The sequence below is a fragment of the Octopus bimaculoides genome, chromosome 23 (assembly GCF_046866305.1).
Source record: "Octopus bimaculoides isolate indiv1 chromosome 23, ASM4686630v1, whole genome shotgun sequence".
NCBI lineage: Eukaryota > Metazoa > Mollusca > Cephalopoda > Octopoda > Octopodidae > Octopus > Octopus bimaculoides.
Genome location: NC_142950.1, coordinates 38,370,319 through 38,388,531, shown reverse-complemented (window position 1 = coordinate 38,388,531; position 18,213 = coordinate 38,370,319). Strand labels below are relative to the sequence as shown.

The 18,213-nt window shown below is 39.2% G+C and overlaps 1 protein-coding gene across 6 annotated transcripts in view; it reads left to right on the top strand.

Annotated features, from left to right (window-relative positions):
- The window catches only part of LOC106883300 (uncharacterized), a 137,942-nt gene that overhangs the window by 23,722 nt on the left and 96,007 nt on the right, over nucleotides 1–18,213 (top strand). For all 6 annotated transcript variants that reach the window (XM_089340458.1, XM_089340457.1, XM_089340455.1 and 3 more), the window contains 3 exons: nucleotides 12,842–12,983; nucleotides 15,088–16,413; nucleotides 16,956–17,077. In XM_089340458.1, the coding sequence (XP_089196584.1) occupies nucleotides 12,947–12,983; nucleotides 15,088–16,413; nucleotides 16,956–17,077 (1,485 nt within the window). In that variant the 5' untranslated portion in view covers nucleotides 12,842–12,946. The remainder of the gene's footprint in view (nucleotides 1–12,841; nucleotides 12,984–15,087; nucleotides 16,414–16,955; nucleotides 17,078–18,213) is intronic.

The window sequence follows — 18,213 nt, the reverse complement described above, 5'->3', positions numbered from 1 at the left end:
CTTTTGTAATTACAATAGTAATTCTATTGATTACAGATTTGGACAGTAGACTACTACTACTACTGCATAAGAGGAAACTATTTTTAAAGTTCTTTTTGTGATCTTAATTTTATTTTTTCAAACTCACACAGACACACCTGTATTACACTTCACACCTGCTGGCATGTGCACACACACACACACACACACACTGATTATTGCATCCAAACACACATTTGCACATGCTTGCTATTGCATAGAAACACATATTCCTGCCTACATAAACATACCTGTATGGTGTGTGTGTGTGTGTGTGTGTGTGTGTGTGTGTGTGTACACATACACACACACATTCTTTTCCAAACAAACATTCATTTGCACTCTTTATTGAGCACAAATAATCGCCTACACACACACACACACATATTGACTGATTGCTTTCCGTACACATTTGCATGTGTAAGAAAAAGTTCTATCATCTCCTAATCCATATAGCGCAATAATCTACACTAATCCTATTAGCTAAATCTCCCAGCTGTAATTTGCAGTATTCTATTTCATAGAGCAACTTGCTTAAGCCTGTCCTCCTGCTGGTTCCAACTCTCACATTGCAGCCATTGAACTCTCAGACTCTCGGCTAAAACCAGTACATTTTATACTCATAGCTCTCATCTCCCTTTTCATTGTTTTCTTCTTGCCTTTCTGTTGGTCCCTGTCTGCCTCTCCCCTTCTCTCTCTCTCATGTAGGTATTTCTTTGTATGCAGTAATGTGTGTGTGTACATATGAATGTACATAGCACAGTGGTTAGGGTGTTGGGCTCATGATTGTTAGGTTTTGGGTTCGATTCCAAGACCAGGTAGCACATTGGATCCTTGAGGAAGGCATTTCACTGCATTAGAAGAATTCAGAAACTCTGCTGAGCAAACTTGATTCAATCCATTTTAACAGAGAAACTTAAAGTTAGAAATAATAGCATGTAAATATCAGTTTGAAAAATCCCTTGGATGGAAAAGGGTCAAAGGGCAACAGGTAAGGGGTGTTTTTAAATCCCCAATTCTACAACTTTATCTGCTTTGAGTGTTCCATTTATAAAAACCTAATTTCCTTCATTTCAAGTTTGCTCAGTTGTCTAGGAGTCCCAATAGCTGTTAGGTGTTTCACCTGGCAACAACAGACCAGCCTCCCATTTAGGAACGAGGGTGATGGGCTGGGGAGTCATTTATGTGTCTTAGAAACTGTAATTTCTGTCCTAACGAGCTTCTGAACACGAGACCGGCTTTTGTTGTGTGTGTGTGTGTGTGTGTTTTAACATAGACATGATCACTCTTTCAGCGTGTGTGTATGTGTGGTACATATAACTTATTTATGTGTGCATATTCTTTTACTGGTTTTGGATTGTGGCCATGCTGGGGCACTGCCTGCCATGGTTTCAGTCACCCACAGTATTTATTCCAATGTAATATTCTACCAGTCCTCGAATAACTGTTGCCTTTTCAACAAAACAGGATAGATTTACACCTCTCTGCTCATTGCCTTCTTTACACACACACACACATCTTGTGCAATAATTCTATAAGCATAAATGTATGCACTCCCCCCCCCTCTGCTTGCTTGTATACGTATCCATGTGTATACACACACACACACATACATTTAATTTAAATACCTTTTTATGTAATGAAATGTGATAATTGTGATTGCCTTGTTGTTGTTTTGTAGTGATTCACTCAAGTGTGAAATCTTTTCTATTTTCATGCGAAGCTAGAAATAGTCGTAAAAGGGGGGTGGGATGTCAGTGGGGCATGATTAGTTATGGTACTTGGTGGTGTGAGGAGGAGGAGGAGAAGAAGGAGGAGTAGCAGTAGTTATAGGAGTGGTGGTGGTGGTAGTTTGAAGTTAATATTTGTTTGGTTGTTTGTTTCGTCCCAGCTCAGTCCTGATTCAGCAGAGTGATGTTTGAGGTTCTGATTCCAGCCATGACCTTCTCAAATGTCTCTTCAAACATGGTGTACAATGGATCTGGTTACACATTATCCAAGGTGTCCTTGTGGGTTTAAGACAGTACAATGTAATTACAGGGTAATTTAACTTCTATTTCCAGCAAGCAAAGTGACCATATAGAAGCTGCTGCATTGCCTTGGAGTATTGGATGATGATGATGAAGTTTAGCCCCAGGTTAGCCCTGATCAAGCAAGCCTAGGATCAAAGGCAATCAAGCTGTGACCATCTCATCATTATTTGTTCCAGTCTACATTACCTCAATGTGTCCTTCTTTCCATGTCTGTGGTTTGAGGGAGATTTGGCTGCTATTTCCAGCAGGTTGAGCAACCACATATAGGGGCTCCCCTCATTTCCCATTGGTGATAATTGTTGAGTTAATGGTTGGTATGGGGGGAGGAGGGGGGCTAATGGGTGTTTGTTGCTGTGGGAAGGGAGTAATGGCGGTTATTCAGGGGAAGGGTGCTTCATAGTTCTTGATTAATGTTGCCATTACATTGGTGGAGGTGGGGGAATTAGGGGCCTGGCGTAATGTGAAAGACAATATTGATGTTTACAGGGGGAGCCTCTACACATGTTCGCTTTGCTAGAAGTGGCAGCTAATTTCCCTCAAAGCATTGTCTATCACCTTAAATATAAAAAAATGTAAATTTTGATCATGTAGGCACCGGCATGGCTGTGTAGTTGAGAAACTTCCCAGCCACATGGTTTCAGGTTCAGTCCCAGTCAAAGCACCTTGGACAAATGTCTTCTACTTTAGCCTTGAGCTGACCAATGTCTTGTGAGGGAATTTGGCAGATGGAAACCTTATGGCAACCTGTGTATGTGTGTGATCACTATCCCCCAATGTTTGACTACTGGTGTTGATTCATTTACATTCACAACACTTAGCAGTTTGATAAAACAGACTGATAGAATAAGTATAAGACTTAATTAAAAAAAAAATGTAAATCCTGGGTTCAGTTTGTTCAGCTCCACCCTTCACAGTGGTGTTCCAGTATGGCCATGGTTGAATGACTGAAACTAGTAAATGATAGCTGCCTACCTTGGGGTGTGTCCTCTCCAACTCAGTGTCCTACCATTTTTTTGTCATCTCCTTTGTGAGGTTCATTATTCTGTAACCAGACTTCACCATCTCTGCCCACACCTGCCTTGGGCCTTCCTCTTTCACTGTCCCCTTTTTTCACACGAATCTCTTTCCTGTCATCTGCCTTACAGCTGTTTCTCTTGCATGTTGTAACTCCTTCTTATGCCTAGTCTTTTCTTCAGCTCAATCCTGCTTTGCCATACACACACACACAGTAGCAGCAGCAGCAGAGTGTCAGACACATCAGAGATAAAAGTAGTCAACTGAAGTGATCGAACCTGGAGGGGGCAAGTCCACGCAGCACTCTGCCCTCCAGACAGTGTCATTGGGAGAAAACCAACCGTTGTATAGATTAGCAGAAGGTAGAAGTCACCATGGCCTGCAACATGTTATCAATGTCAACTAGGACAGTCTCTTCTGGATGAGTTTTGAGCTTTGGAGATGAGGGACATTTCTATCTTGGCCTGACACTGCTGCAGGGGTCACAACAACTGAACCTGTCCCAAGATGTGTATGAGATGATGAAAGCATTTCAATTACCGCATTCTGCTTTGTGGGCTTAACACAAATATCTGTGATTGCTTGTGGCACAGATTCAATTCTCAGCCAAATCCAAACCCCCCACCCCACCCCCACTTGATTTGGCAAAGAAAAGTCGGTGACCTTTCTCCCGTTCGTGGTGGCTGTGCCAAAGAAAGCTGTGAGGTAGATGGATGGTGTTGAAAGTTTTTGAGAACAGAGCTTTTCTCTCTGGCCAGGAACCTCACCAATCTTAGACTAGCATCAAGAATGGGAAGATGGCATTTGTCTTTGGTGTGTTAGTGTAACCCAGGGTTGTGTTGAGGGATGCCCCAAATCACCCTCTTGGTTCACACCCCCACCCCAATTTGGGGTTATTTTGTTGTTCTTATTCATTTATTTGTCTTTATTGTTTTATTGATTTCATGTTTTGCTCGAATATAAACTTCATTAGTTTCTTGTTTTCTTTTAGATTTTGCCTTTCTACCATCACCAACGTCTTGGGCCTTTGTGGGCAATAAAAGAATAATGAGATTATTATTATTATTATTATTATTATTATTAGTAGTAGTAGTATTCTCCCAATTCTCTCTAACTTTGAATTCCAAAGAGCTGAGTGAACAGGTTAATTGGATTAATGGCCAGTGCATGGACGTTCAAGCTTGCCATCATCATCATCATCATCTACACACTCACCAGCATCATCATCATTACCATCATCTACAACTACAGCACCATCAACAATAACATCATCATCAGACATAACACTACCATCTGTATGTTATTATCTCACATGCAACAGCCCCCTCACCCCCACCAGCAGCCTCCTACCTGTCCAATCATGTGTTCAGCAGTTTGCTATTTTACCACCAACTCTTGTTGACTTACTAACACATCACTGATTCTTGATTCCAAACTTAGAACACTCACACACACACATCTGTTTTGTTCCATTGTGGTCGCCTCTGGTTTTGTTTCACTTAATTTTCCTTCTCTTTGTTTTCATTTTTTTACCCTGCAACTATGTAAATGTATGACTTTTTTTTTTTATTTCACTAGTATTGTGTGTGTGTGTGTGTGTGTGTGTGTGTGTGTCTTTTTTACAAAATTTCTTTTCTTTTTTCCTCCCTCCCAGGAGAGAGGATTAGCAGTGTGGGTAGGAGTGTTTTCTGGCATTGGAACAAGACCAGAAATTTGAGGGGAGGGTTTTTTAAAAAAATCATTGACCCATGTACATAACTGGTACTTATATTTTATTGATCCTTAAAAGAAAAAGATGAAAAGCTGAAAGCTGATCCTGAACAGAATTTTATACTCAGAAAGACTAAACTGGAATACCGTATGACAGAGTATTTTTGTCTGATTTTTCAATTCTGTCAATACAAACAGCAACAACAACAAAATGAAGCAGATTTGAAATGAGTTTACAAATTTATTGGGCAAATCAAACGAACATCAGTTAGAAAAGTGAAAAATTGATAATTAAAATTTTTATACATTTATTATTAAAAAGAAATTAGAAGGAAGCAAATTTGAAACAAGTTTACTAATTTTATTGGTGAATCGAATGAAGATCAGCTACAAAAGCTGTTCTTGATAAGTCTAACTTGTCTTGTTGTCGATCACAACATAAAGTGTTGAGCACATACCAAAGTAACACCATATTAGGGTTGTAAACTAGCATCACCACCTTTATACAAACAATGTTGTTCAGCTCCAGTCATCCGTGAAAATTTGTTCAACCATGGAGAAAGATTGCCTTACTTGGAAACAGGTGAGGATCAGTAACAGGAAGGGTGCCTGACCAAAGAAAATTTGCCTCAATAAATTCTACCTGACCCATGCAAGCAAGAAAAAGTGGGCGTCAATTGACAATGATGGACAGAGGTCAACCAGCTACTCTAGTTGACCCTCATGTATTACTTGTAATGACTGGATTGGTTGAATTGGTTGAGCAACAGACAAAATTACTTGTGGTATTTAGCTACATGTCTTTACTTTCTGAGTTAGCTTTCTCTTTCATCCCTCCAGGGTCAATGAAATAAGTACCAGTTAAGTCAACTACATTTGGCCCCTAGTTTTGGTCCCCTGTGCTTTTATTAAAAATCTATATATTACTAGTGTTTATATTATTGACCTGGCTAAATTTTAACAACTAACCCTGACACCCAAAATATTATTCTAAATGAGATAATCTGAGACCATGTGAAGACCAGCCTCTGCCAACTCTTTTGTCCTCACAATGTACGATATTGATTGAGTTTTGTTTTTCTCCAATATTTGTATTTAGTCATTTTCTCACATGAATTGATTTCTGATTTTTTTGTTATTTAGTTTTATATTTTATTTAAATAACTTCCAGTTCCAGACTGACCCGGTGATAAATAAACCGTACAATTATGTTGGGAAAGATGAAAGGGTGTTTTTTTTCAAAGTGGATTATCATCGTCATCGTCATTATTGTTATTAGTTATTAATAAATTGTTAAAACTTTTTGATTTTGTGTTTGTTTAGAAATATTGGAATTCTGGAAGGTTTACCTATCTACTCTTCCCCCCCCCATCTCAAAGTTATAATCCAATTTCAATGAATGTGACATTTGTAATCTCTGTTGAGGAACTCATGAATGTCCGGTTTCCCTTCTCTGTTTGCCTTTAAATCAAAGTCCTTAGTAAAAAAAAAAAAAAAAAAGAATACAAAGAAAATATCCTTGCAAAAGTAAATAGCTTTTTGTTGATGATGAATGGTCGAGTTGATGTTTAACTGCAGGTGACCCATTATTGATCTCTGGCCGTGTGGCACACAAGTAGTCAGCCTGTCATAGATAACCAACAGGACCTGTAGATCCAACTCCATAACAGCACTGGAATCTGGAATGTTAGCTGAAGATCATAATGTCCTTCAGTATGTTGTAAATGTCAATGTTTAACCCTGGGTCAGCTCTGAGTGAGTATGATCAAAACATTCCACTTCTGACCATGCTGGAGTACCACCTTGAGGAGTTTGATTCAGCAAATCAACCCCAGTACTTATTCTATCAGTTTCTTCAGCTGAACTGCTAAGTTACGAAGGCCAACAAACCAACACTGGTTGTTAAGCAGTAGGGAGAAGACAGAACAAACACATTTATAAAGAATATGCTTCCATACAGTTTCTCTCACTCAAGGCATTTGTTGACCCAGGGCTATAGAACAACACACTTGCCTGAACTGGGATTGAACTTGAAACAACATGGTTGCAAGTTGATCTTCTTAACCATACAGCTATTCCTGCATCGAGATTAATTCTAGATTAATTTAAATTCATTCGCTAACGAGCAGATTAATTAAAATTCATTCGCTAACGAGCAGATTAATTAAAATTCATTCGCTAACGAGCAGATTAATTAAAATTCATTCGCTAACGAGCAGATTAATTAAAATTCATTCGCTAACGAGCAGATTCGATGCTTAAGTATTTCAGATGAGTCTTTAGTGTGAAGGAGAAATTTTCCCAAGTTTTAATCTGAAATTATGAATGGAAAATATTTTCATTTGGTTCTCTTTCTGACAATCATTAGTCCTCATTCATTCTTTCATTGGGATTGAGCTTTACAACTCTTTATTTCTAGTACTCTTATGTATTATGCTACAAACAACTACAAGAAAATGCTGTTGCTTCACTTGCTAAAAATAGCAGCCAAATCTTCATTAAATCTCACCTTTTCTTTTCTAAAAAGAAGGTCGTACTGTACAATTTAGTCACAGATTCAGTATTGGTGGTCACCGTCAGAATGGTTTTGATCATAAGTCTACTCACTCAGTGATAACCTGCTACAATGGCCATTTATTTGTCTTAGGTCTTTCCTAATCAAGATTTCTTCTCAAAGCTTGTGGTGACCATTCCTTTGTGTGTGTGTAAGTGATCGGCTTAGCTTTTAGCTTGAGTGGTAACAGCTGCATCCGGTGGAGGACAGGAAAAAGGAAGGGGTGCTACAATTTGAGACAACCCGGATCTTCCTTGGCAATATCAATGCCACTCACCACTGTCGGAAGGCTCCACATTTGGAGCAAAATCCAATCAACAACTGATCAATAAACATCTTGCAGTGTTGCTAAAAAATATAGAAGACTACATGATCCGATGGTCTTGTTTTTTAAGAATGGTAGGGTGTGATTTGAGGGAAATTTCTTTGCTATTTCTAGTAGGTTGAATGACCATACTTTGAAGTTCCCTTGTTGGATAATGGACAAGATGTTTTCTTTTCTTTTGCTGGGTCCAGAGAAAAGAGCAATGCTTGTGGCCCTTGTACCCCCCCCCCCCACCTTCTCCAAAAGTCTGTACTGGTGAGAGAGATTGATGCTGTTAAATGCCCCTCTTGAACCTTTGTAAGTCAACCCTTGCAGGAATGATGAGAAGAATAAAAATTCTAGGGGGAATGCTCAACCCTTTGCCTGTTTCCAAATGACTATTTCTCCAGGACCAAACATGGTTTTCATGGAAGACTGCAAATGAATATCTTCACTTGTATGATGGTAACATTTATAACAACCATCATGTGATGTCCAGACAAGGGCGTACACACACACACACACAACAGGCTTCTTTCAGTTTTCATCTACCAAATCTGCTGAGAAGGCTTTAATTGGCCTGGGGCTATAAAAGAAAACCTTTAGCCGAGGTGCTGTGTAGTATGACTGAACCGCAGAACACAGAAAGTAAGCTTCTTAACCACACAGCCACACCTGCACCTATACAGATCATCATCATCATCATCATCATCATCTTTTAGCATCCGTTGTCCATGCTGGCATGGGTTGGACGGTTTGGCTGGGCTGGTACGCCAGGATCCAGTCTGATTTGGCATGGTTTTCTATGGCTGGATGCCCTTTCTAACACCAACCACTCCGAGAGTGTAATGGTGCCATTTGTGTGACACCGGTATCTGCCACGACTGCAATTTTACTTGGCTTGAGGGGTCTTCTTCTTCTGAAGCACAACATAATGCCAAAGGTCTCAGTCATTGCCTCCATGAGGCCCAACGCTTGAAAGGAACTCAGCCATCTCGCCTCTGTGAGGCCCGTTATATCTAAAGATGGGATGGTCATACCTGGAACACCTTTGATTGTCTGAATTTGATTAAACAACCACACCAACAACTCTACTACAACCTCCATAAATAATAAAATACAACAACAGAAGGAAAGTAATCAGTAACCATATTAATTAAAAAGATAAAAACTCAGTTTAATTACCAAGTGGCTAGAGGAATTAATTAAACTGTTGGTGGGGTGGGGGGAATTTATTTTCAACCACATCTCATTACCTCTTTTATCCACCAACCTACTCCCCCTCCCCTAATAATTTGGTATGTTCTAACCGTCTTCATTTGCCTTCTCTCTCTCTCCCAATCAATTAACCAATCATACCATCTTAAAAACAGGTCATACAATTAGATAGATTGATCCAAGATGCAGTCTTTAAAAACAAAAGGGAGAGGTCATGGCTGGAATGCCATCTAATCCTAGGTCTGCTTGATCAGGACAGACCTGTGATTAAACAACATTACAACTAACAGCACTACTCAGCATTTATGCCTGAGATCCCTACTGTCTATTTATCTCAAGAGGAAACTGGATGATCTCAATGAGGCATTCTTGTCATCCCCATCCCCATACAAGAATGCCCAGCTGTTATGAAAAGGGAAAGAAAAAAATTATTGTTTAATATCACTTGTGATTGTTGCATATAAATCCAGGACCACAAATTTCTATATTACAGTTTAAAAAAATAAATAGTAAATTAAACTTTGGGAGATTGGTTCAAAAAGCGTCGAACGGTCATGCCTAACATGTGAGGTAACCTAGATATGCCCAAGCCTATCTCAGGGTATCCCTTCATTTATCAATTAACATATAGAGTTGAATTTTATGTAATTAAAATGCTTGTAGGTCAATGTAGGATAGGATAAAGGTAAATAATAACAGGTCCATGTCTAACACATCAAGAAATGTGATTTTTGGCAATATTGCCTAGAAATGTGGGATGTAGAAAACGACCTATTATTTTGAAAATAGGCCTGGTGTTGTGTCCAGCTTGTTTATACTGGAAGAATTTATGACTTATAACAAAATGAGAGGCTAATTATAGAGAATAAAAACTTTACAACATTGACACTTTGATAATTGTCACAGCAAAGCTTAATAGTCTAATTAAAGTCATTAAATTGTGCTGATATCTTCCTCCTGGTCAGCCTGGCGGACTCCACAGCACGTCAATCTCATGTCCTACATATAATTCAGACATACTTTCAACTCACTTGAGGCCAGAGTATTTGATCATTTGAACAATTTTGATTTGGAATATTTCTATAACCAGTCAAGGTTTCCTAATCTAGGCTCACCTTCCTCTTCACAGTCAGTGGCCAATAAGGATCAAATTGATATGGTGCAATGTGTTGGACAACTTCGTCATCATTGGTATTGTCAAAAGATGACTCTTCAAAAGACAAATGAAGGCCGATATCCACTGAAGAAATGGATGACATGTTCTCGTCACTTGTGTTAGCCATTTTGAAACTGATGTGTTGTGGCAACAATTTTGCTTTTTTATATTAAAACCAGAAGTTGTTGTTGATTGTTTTTGGCAAGTGCAAGAATTGTTAACTTTAACAACAAATATCTTGCTTATTGTCTTCATTAATGATAAAATATCATAGGTTACTACTCAGAAGGGGTTTGTTATAATAAATGAAAACACTTGAAAATGGTGCCCCAGCATGGCCACAGTCCAATGACTGAAACCTGTAACACAATAAGTAATATGCTATAAATTAATTGCTAACATTTTAGATAAACCTATCTTTTCATAATCATCATTGTTTAACGTCCGTTTTCCATGCTAGCATGGGTTGGATGGTTTGACTGAGGTCTGGAGAGCCAGCAGCTGCACCAGGCTCCAATCTGATCTGGCAATGTTTCTACAGTTGGATGCCCTTCCTAATGCCAACCACTCCAAGAGTGTGGTGGGTGCTTTTATGTGCACGGGAGCATGATCACTAATTTTGAGGTCAGCAACAGGTCAGACACCAGGTCCAAGCATTGTCAGGCAGAGAGTTTTTTTTTTTTCTTTATATTTTCTGTCTCAAACTCATATTTACAAAATGGATAAAAGGTAAAATTGATTTAGGTATGATTTGAACTCAAAATGTAAAGAACTAGCTGAAATAACACAAAGCATTTTTGTCTGACATTTTAACAATTGTGCCAAACCATCATCTTCAACATTAGAATGTGAGGAATCATAACTAAATACCACAAGGTATTCTGTCCAATGATCTGCCAATACAGCAGACCTCCCACCCAATCAACAACAATAATAATAATATTGTTATTATATTAGCACAAGGCTCTACATGTACAGGTAGTTCTTTAGTTTGCATGGCCCCTTAGATGAGTGTCTGCTACCCTTTCAATTGATCATTACCTTGTGAGTCAAATTTTGTTGACAGAAAACGGGCTGGAACCCCATCATTTGCACACACACACACGCGTGTGTGTGTGCACATGTGCTTTAAACAAATAGTGTTTATTTTCTTATACTTTTCTTATTCTACGTTTGATGAAGGGTTGTTTGCCCGAAACATCAGTTTTCTTGTTTTTTTTCCTTTCCCTTCTTTTCAGCATACAATTCACTGTAAAACAACTTTTTTTATTTTTTCTAGTGTTTATGATTTGTTAACCTGTTGTTACCACTCACATTGTCCTAACTCTCTCTCTCTCTCTCATTCACCTTGTTCCATTTGTGTTATTTCTCACACATACATACTTATACACACACACACACACACACACATATATATATATATATATATATATATAAGGAAAGGATGTAAAGAAGGGTTAACATTTTCAAATCAAACTATTGTTTTGTGATATTTGTCCTGCCAAGTTAGACTTTTTTTGTGTTGTCAACAAAAATGCAGCAAAGCCGTGACTGGTTTGCTGGAGACCTGTGACCAACCTTGTTGTTGTTCTCCAATTACAAAATAAACTAAATGTATTAATGTCCCCCATTCAGTAAAATAACGAAGTATTATGTGTTGCTATATTTGAAGTTTCTCTGTCATTAGTTTTTGATATTACTACTTGCCTACAAGTCCTTTGGACTACAATTATACTTTGTTTACTCAAATACACACACACATGTATACCTATAGATTCTTCTAGCAGTTTGCATTCGTCTGTCTGTAAGTATTGGCACAATCTTTTGAGTAGCAGGGAAAGAACTGGGTGCTTGCTTTTGGCTATTTCCCCAAACAAAGTTGAGACTAATGTATCCCAAGATTTTGGTCTCTTTTCTGGCCAACAAACAACAACAGCCTGATACTCTGTTACTCACTCCTACAAAACTATTTGGCTCAGTTTTGTGGCTTCTAAAATTTCTACACAGCTCAAGGGGTGGATTTTTGTTTTGTTTGTATAGTTTTACTTCTTTTATAACTAATATAGATCTGACTAGTTTGGTGCATGGATACACGGAATGACAGACAAATGGATGGACGAATAGAGAGAGAGGGACAGAAAAGAGAATTAGAAACAGAGATGGACAAATGGAGGGATGGCTCTGTAGTTAAAACAGACTAAAATCCTTTTGTTTTTCTTTATTGTAAAAGGGGTCAATAGCTTATCTTTTACTTGTTTCAGTCATTGGACTGTGACCATGCTGGAGCACCACTGTGAAGGGTTTGATTGAATAAATTGACCACAGTATTTATTCTGTCGATCTCTTTTGCCAAACTACTAAGTTACAGGGATGTAAACAAGCTGACACCAGTTGTTAAGCAGTGGGTGGAGTAAAGACAAAGACACATATACACACACACACATAGGATGGGCTTCCATGCAGTTTCTGTCTCCCAAATTTCCTTGCAAGGCATCGGTTGATCCAAGGATGTAGTAAAAGCTAATTGCCCAAAGTGCTGTGCACTGGGATGGAACCTCAAACCACATGGTTACAAAGTGAGTTTCTTCCCTGCCCAACCATGCCTGTTCGTCGAGTTCAAACTTCCCCATTGATGTTTAGTTGGTCCCACATCCAATAACACCCCCCCTCCAACTCGTCCTTGTTGTTGACTTTCGTCACCATCATCATCATCATCATCATCGTCATCATCATAATGGACCAACCTGGATTTGTTGGTCGGTTTGTTTTTTTTCCACCATTACATCTTGACTGTTGTTGTTTGCTAAACATTTAATTTGTTTCCTTTGTTGTAGGACCCTTGTACAAAGCAGACCCTTTATCTAGGTTGATGTCACTGTTGGAGCCCTCACCAAGTGCTGCATATCAGACACCTGCCTTGCCCATGTTCAGACCGACAGATGCTGCAGACCTTTTGGCTGCTTCATCCTCATAGATGTAAGCAATCAGTTTTTTGTTTTTGTATGGTTTATTGTTTAGCTTGAAAGAAAATAAGACTGGATGGTCACAGTTAGAATGTATTTGCTTATAAGTTGCTTTGATCAATCAATGACAACAGTAACAGAGTTCCAGTTGTGAACTTGGCAGTTTATTTATGTAGGGTTGATGAGGGACTTGGGATCAAATCCCTTGGCTCACTCTTGCTCAACTGCAACAATAATAATAATAATAATAATACTCCTTTCTTTATTGACCACAATCGTTTCATATATATAAAACATTACATACAAAACAGTCACAAAGCAACATCATCATCATCATCATTGCTTTAGGTTTTTCCATGTTCTCATAACTTGCACCCACTGGTCAACAATTTCATTAAAAGACATCTTACTCTCCATTTTGTTTTAAATAAAATTTTAAGTAATTGAGGAGGGTTTGGTCAGAGAAATAATGTTGTTTTCAACCCTTTCACACATACACACACACACACACACACCATTGATAATGATTTTTTTTTCTATTTTTTTTTTACTGCAAGGTCACATCACATAAAACACAAAATAACTGCAAACATTGTTGATTGTATAAACACAAGAGGATCAAAATGCAAACTGAAGGACAGAAATTAGCGTTACCAGACAGCACTTGATAGACTGAATTTGTCATGAGGAAAATTCAATAGAGCCTTTGTTCTGGGCAAAATTGACAGGAGAGACAGCATCTAAGTTGCAGCCAGTTGTTCTAAAAGGATGTAAAACTCTGCTGTTTCTCATTATTTTCTCTCTCAACTATTTCCTGAAGTGCAACTCAGTGTGAGGAGGAGTGGGGAAATCTAATGTTTCAGACAGAGTTCACTTTTTTTTTTTTTTTGCCAATTTTACTAAATGCTACATGTTTTGCCAAAATGGACCAACGTTTGTCTCTTTGAAATCTCTTTAATCATATTTACTATGCATGCAGTACTTTCTATACAATAGCAAAAAGACACTGTTTTGTCCCCAAACTACAAAGAATATTAGTCAGTTAATGAAAGAACACAAGAACTAGAAAACTACTGTAGTAATATTATTATTATTATTATTATTATTATTATTATAATAACCCAGCATTGAAAGTGAAATGCATTCATAGAGATTTGTAAAGTGAGCGTGATATCTTTCCTTGTCGATACATTTAGGACTGTCTCAAAGAAAGCAATATCCTGGCATGAAAAGTTGGCAGCAGCAATATTCAGAGCAACCCATGTTGAGGAAAGTGTTAGGGTTTCTTCTGCAAAGGAGCTGAGACATGACATAACTCGAAAACGAAGAATAGGAATAAAAATAATAAAATTTTTTCTACTATAGGTGCAAGGTCTGAATTGGTGGGGGGGAGCTAGTCGTTTGCATGGGTACCAGTGCACAGTTGGTACTTTATGTCATCAACCCCAACAGGATGAAAGGCATGATTGATCTCTGCAGAATTTGAACTCAGAATGTAAAGAACTGGAATAAATGTTGCAGTTTTGTCCAACATACTAATGATTATGTGAGCTCACCACCTTAATAATAATAATAATAATAATAATGCACAAGGCCTGAAATTTGAGGGGAGGAGGCTAGTTGATTACATCAACCCAGTGTTTTACTGGTACTTAATTTATCGATCCTGAAAAGATGAAAGGCAAAGTCAACCTTGGCAGAATTTGAATTCAGAGCGTAGCAGCAGACAAAATACCGCTAAGCATTTTGCCCGACATGCTAACCATTCTGCCAGCTCGCCACCTTAATAATAATAATAATAATAATAATAATAATAATAATAATAATAATAATAATGGAATCTTAATTCTCATTCTTTGATCACTTTTATAATAATATTGGAATTCTTAATTCTTTGATCACCTTTCCCTACAATACATAATTGCTACTCCTAAAATAGCAGCCATAGTAAAATATCCAACTTCCTGTTATTTGAGGTCTCTAGATGAGTCTTGGAGTAGCTTGGATAAAAATAAAATCAATAACAATGAAAATGATGACGATGATGATGATAACAAAACTGAAAGAAAATGAATTGTTGCTATTTAAAATCTCTTTTTACACCTTTTGTTTTTCAGATGTTCCACTACTTGTGCTGATAATTTTATTCGATCCAGATTCTTTAGAATGCACTTCTGGAGTCAGAGCTGCCACGGAAAAAGAGGTCTCCGAACTAGTTGACCGCGATTCATCTAAAATCTCTCATGAGCAGCAGGAGCCCCAAGAATTTCGCAGACAACCCCAGCACTCTCACCATCACCAAGCACACAAACAAGAGCAGCAACAGTCCTACACACAATACCTGTCATTGTCTACCAGGAAATTTACTGTTCCGTCCATGAAGCATTTGGCCACCCTTACTAGCCAGCATGCAGCCACAGCGAAAACTCTTCCAGCCAAAAGCAATAGCCAGAGGGATCCAAGTAGTTCAGGGCCAATGTTCAGATTGGAAAGTTTGTCAACACAACAGCCTTTAACCCTTTCATCTAATATCTCTGGCCAGAGGTCTGGGCCTTTGAGCCAGTCTCTGGAGTTTGTCCTGCAAAGAAAGCGAATACTTCGCAGAAATATAATCACGCCAAAGATTAGCAGCGCTTTGAGCCAGCCTCCTTCCTTTCATTCTTCTAACACTCAACTTCCAACGACGAAGACGACACGCACTCGCGCTCATCCACTCCTTCCACTGACGATTGCGATTGCCACAAAGTCAGCGGACAATGTGAGAAACATGCAAACTCACCAGAGTTCCACTTTGAGAAAGAAATTACTGAACTTTGAAGAATTCGTTGAGACAGGACAGTGTTGTGTTGTTGTGAAGCTCCGTTCAGCCCGAAGCGCAACATCATTGGCACCAATATCAACAACTCCAACATCAGTTAGAACTTGGTCACCATTTAGGGTCCAACAGACGACGACAGGGACAACAACAATACAACAAAGTACATTAGCAGCAGCAGCAGCAGAAATAGCAATGAATATCTCCCAGACTCACAGCAGCAACAGCAGCAGTAGCAGCAGTAGTGGTGGGAGTGGTGGGGGTAGCGGAGGAGGTAATAGTAGCAGCAGCAGCAGTGGCAGCCAGGTTGTGATAACGGTGAACAATGCCACCCAAACAGGGGGCGCTGCAACCACCACCACCACCACCACCACCACTACCCATCCTGATACTGGCATGTTGAACTCCTTCACATCGGGTCCGTCTACCGGTGGTGACAACCCTGCCCTCATTGCCAACGGCACACGGACACTTTCCACATTGGGTCCCCTCTCCAGTGACCATACCCGGGTGGCATCCAATTACTCCACAGATACCGGTTCCGGCACCCATGCCACGGACACATATCTTAGCACACCAGAAATAATTGGTATCTCATTTGGAGCAGCAATTATTATTTTGGGTATCAGTAAGTACGGCACATTTTCCATCACTTTTGACAGATTTGCTTTCTATCACTTCTCTGGATTAATCGACTCTTTTTGACTCTTTCTTCACTCCTTTTCTTGCATGTTTATATATACATCCACTCTTAATTAAAATAATTCCATTACACTTTTAATTGATCTCACACTGATGTCCCTAAAATAGCCAGCTAACTAATAACAAACTGACCATGTATATGAGTCCATGGCCAATCAAGTCAAAACATCTATCACATAGAAATAGCACCTCTAATAGCAGACTCCTGATTAAGTAGCTGTCATACCAAAATGCCAAACTCCATTCCCATTTAGAGCCTTCCAAAGCAAATTCCAAAGCACACACTCTAGTGAACTAGTGCGATTTCCACCCCAATATATCACATCACCTTCAACATTCATCTCTGGACACAACAGACCTTGTCCCCCACAAGAAATTGGACTTAGATATGCTGTCAGTGAATAGAGTATAAAATAAAAGAAGAAAAAAACCCCTTAATTGGTCTTAACTGTGTTTCTCTTTCTTCAGGCATTCCTTTGATCTGTTGGGTTCACCGGAAATACATGAATAGGGCAGCGAAACACTACAAGGAATACTGGGACGACAATGTGAACCTGAGTTACATCAATGGACACTTAGATGCACCGAGGGTAAGTAGACAAGGTGTGTGTGAGAGCTTATGATTAGTGATGACAAAATATGTACAGTGAGTAAATAAATGTAGGTTTGAATGAAACTAAAGTATTTGACTGATCACTGAGTAGGGTTGTTACAAGACTCATGACCTTTATTGCTCCTTTTACAGGTTTAAGATTCAGTTTAAATTTGTGTAGGTGAACATGGACAAAACAGGTGAACATGGACAGAAACTTCAGAGAGCACTGACACTGCAGATGAATGAGCCTAGCAAGAGAGTCATTATAAGGACATTTCACCAAAAGGAAAAGAAAATTGCAATGGTGAGTTGGGGTAAAGGTGAACTTAGTAGTTCAGAGGAGCAGAGATTGCAGTCTGTTTTTGCCAGTCAACTGGACCCAATGGAGCAGAGATTGCAGTGTTTTTTGCCAGTCAATTGGACCCAATGGAGCAGAGATTGCAGTCTGTTTTTTGGCAGTCAACTGGACCCAATGGAGCAGAGATTGCAGTCTGTTTTTTGCCAGTCAAATGGACCCAACGGAGCAGAGATTACAGTCTGTTTTTTGCCAGTCTATTGGACCTAATGGAGCAGAGATTGCAGTCTGTTTTTTGCCAGTCAACTGGACCCATCGCAGCAGAGATTGCAGTCTGCTTTTTGCCAGTCAACTGGACCCAACGGAGCAGAGATTGCAGTCTGTTTTTTGCCAGTCAATTGGACCCAATGGAGCAGAGATTGCAGTCTGTTTTTTTGCTAGTCAACTGGACCCATAGAAGCAGAGATTCCAGTCTGTTTTTGCCAGTAAACTGGATCCAATGGAGCAGAAATTGGAGTCTGTTTTTTGGCAGTCAATTGGACCCAACGGAGCAGAGATTGCAGTCTGTTTATTGCCAGTCAATTGGACCCAACGGAGCAGAGACTGCAGTCTGTTTTTTGCCAGTCAATTGGACCCAATGGAGCAGAGATTGCAGTCTGTATTTTCCAGTCAATTGGACCCAATGGAGCAGAGATTGCAGTCTGTTTTTCGCCAATCAATTGAACCCAAGGGAGCAGAGATTGCAGTCTGTTTTTTGGCAGTCAACTGGACCCAATGGAGCAGAGATTGCAGTCTGTTTTTTGCCAGTCAAATGGACCCAACGGAGCAGAGATTGC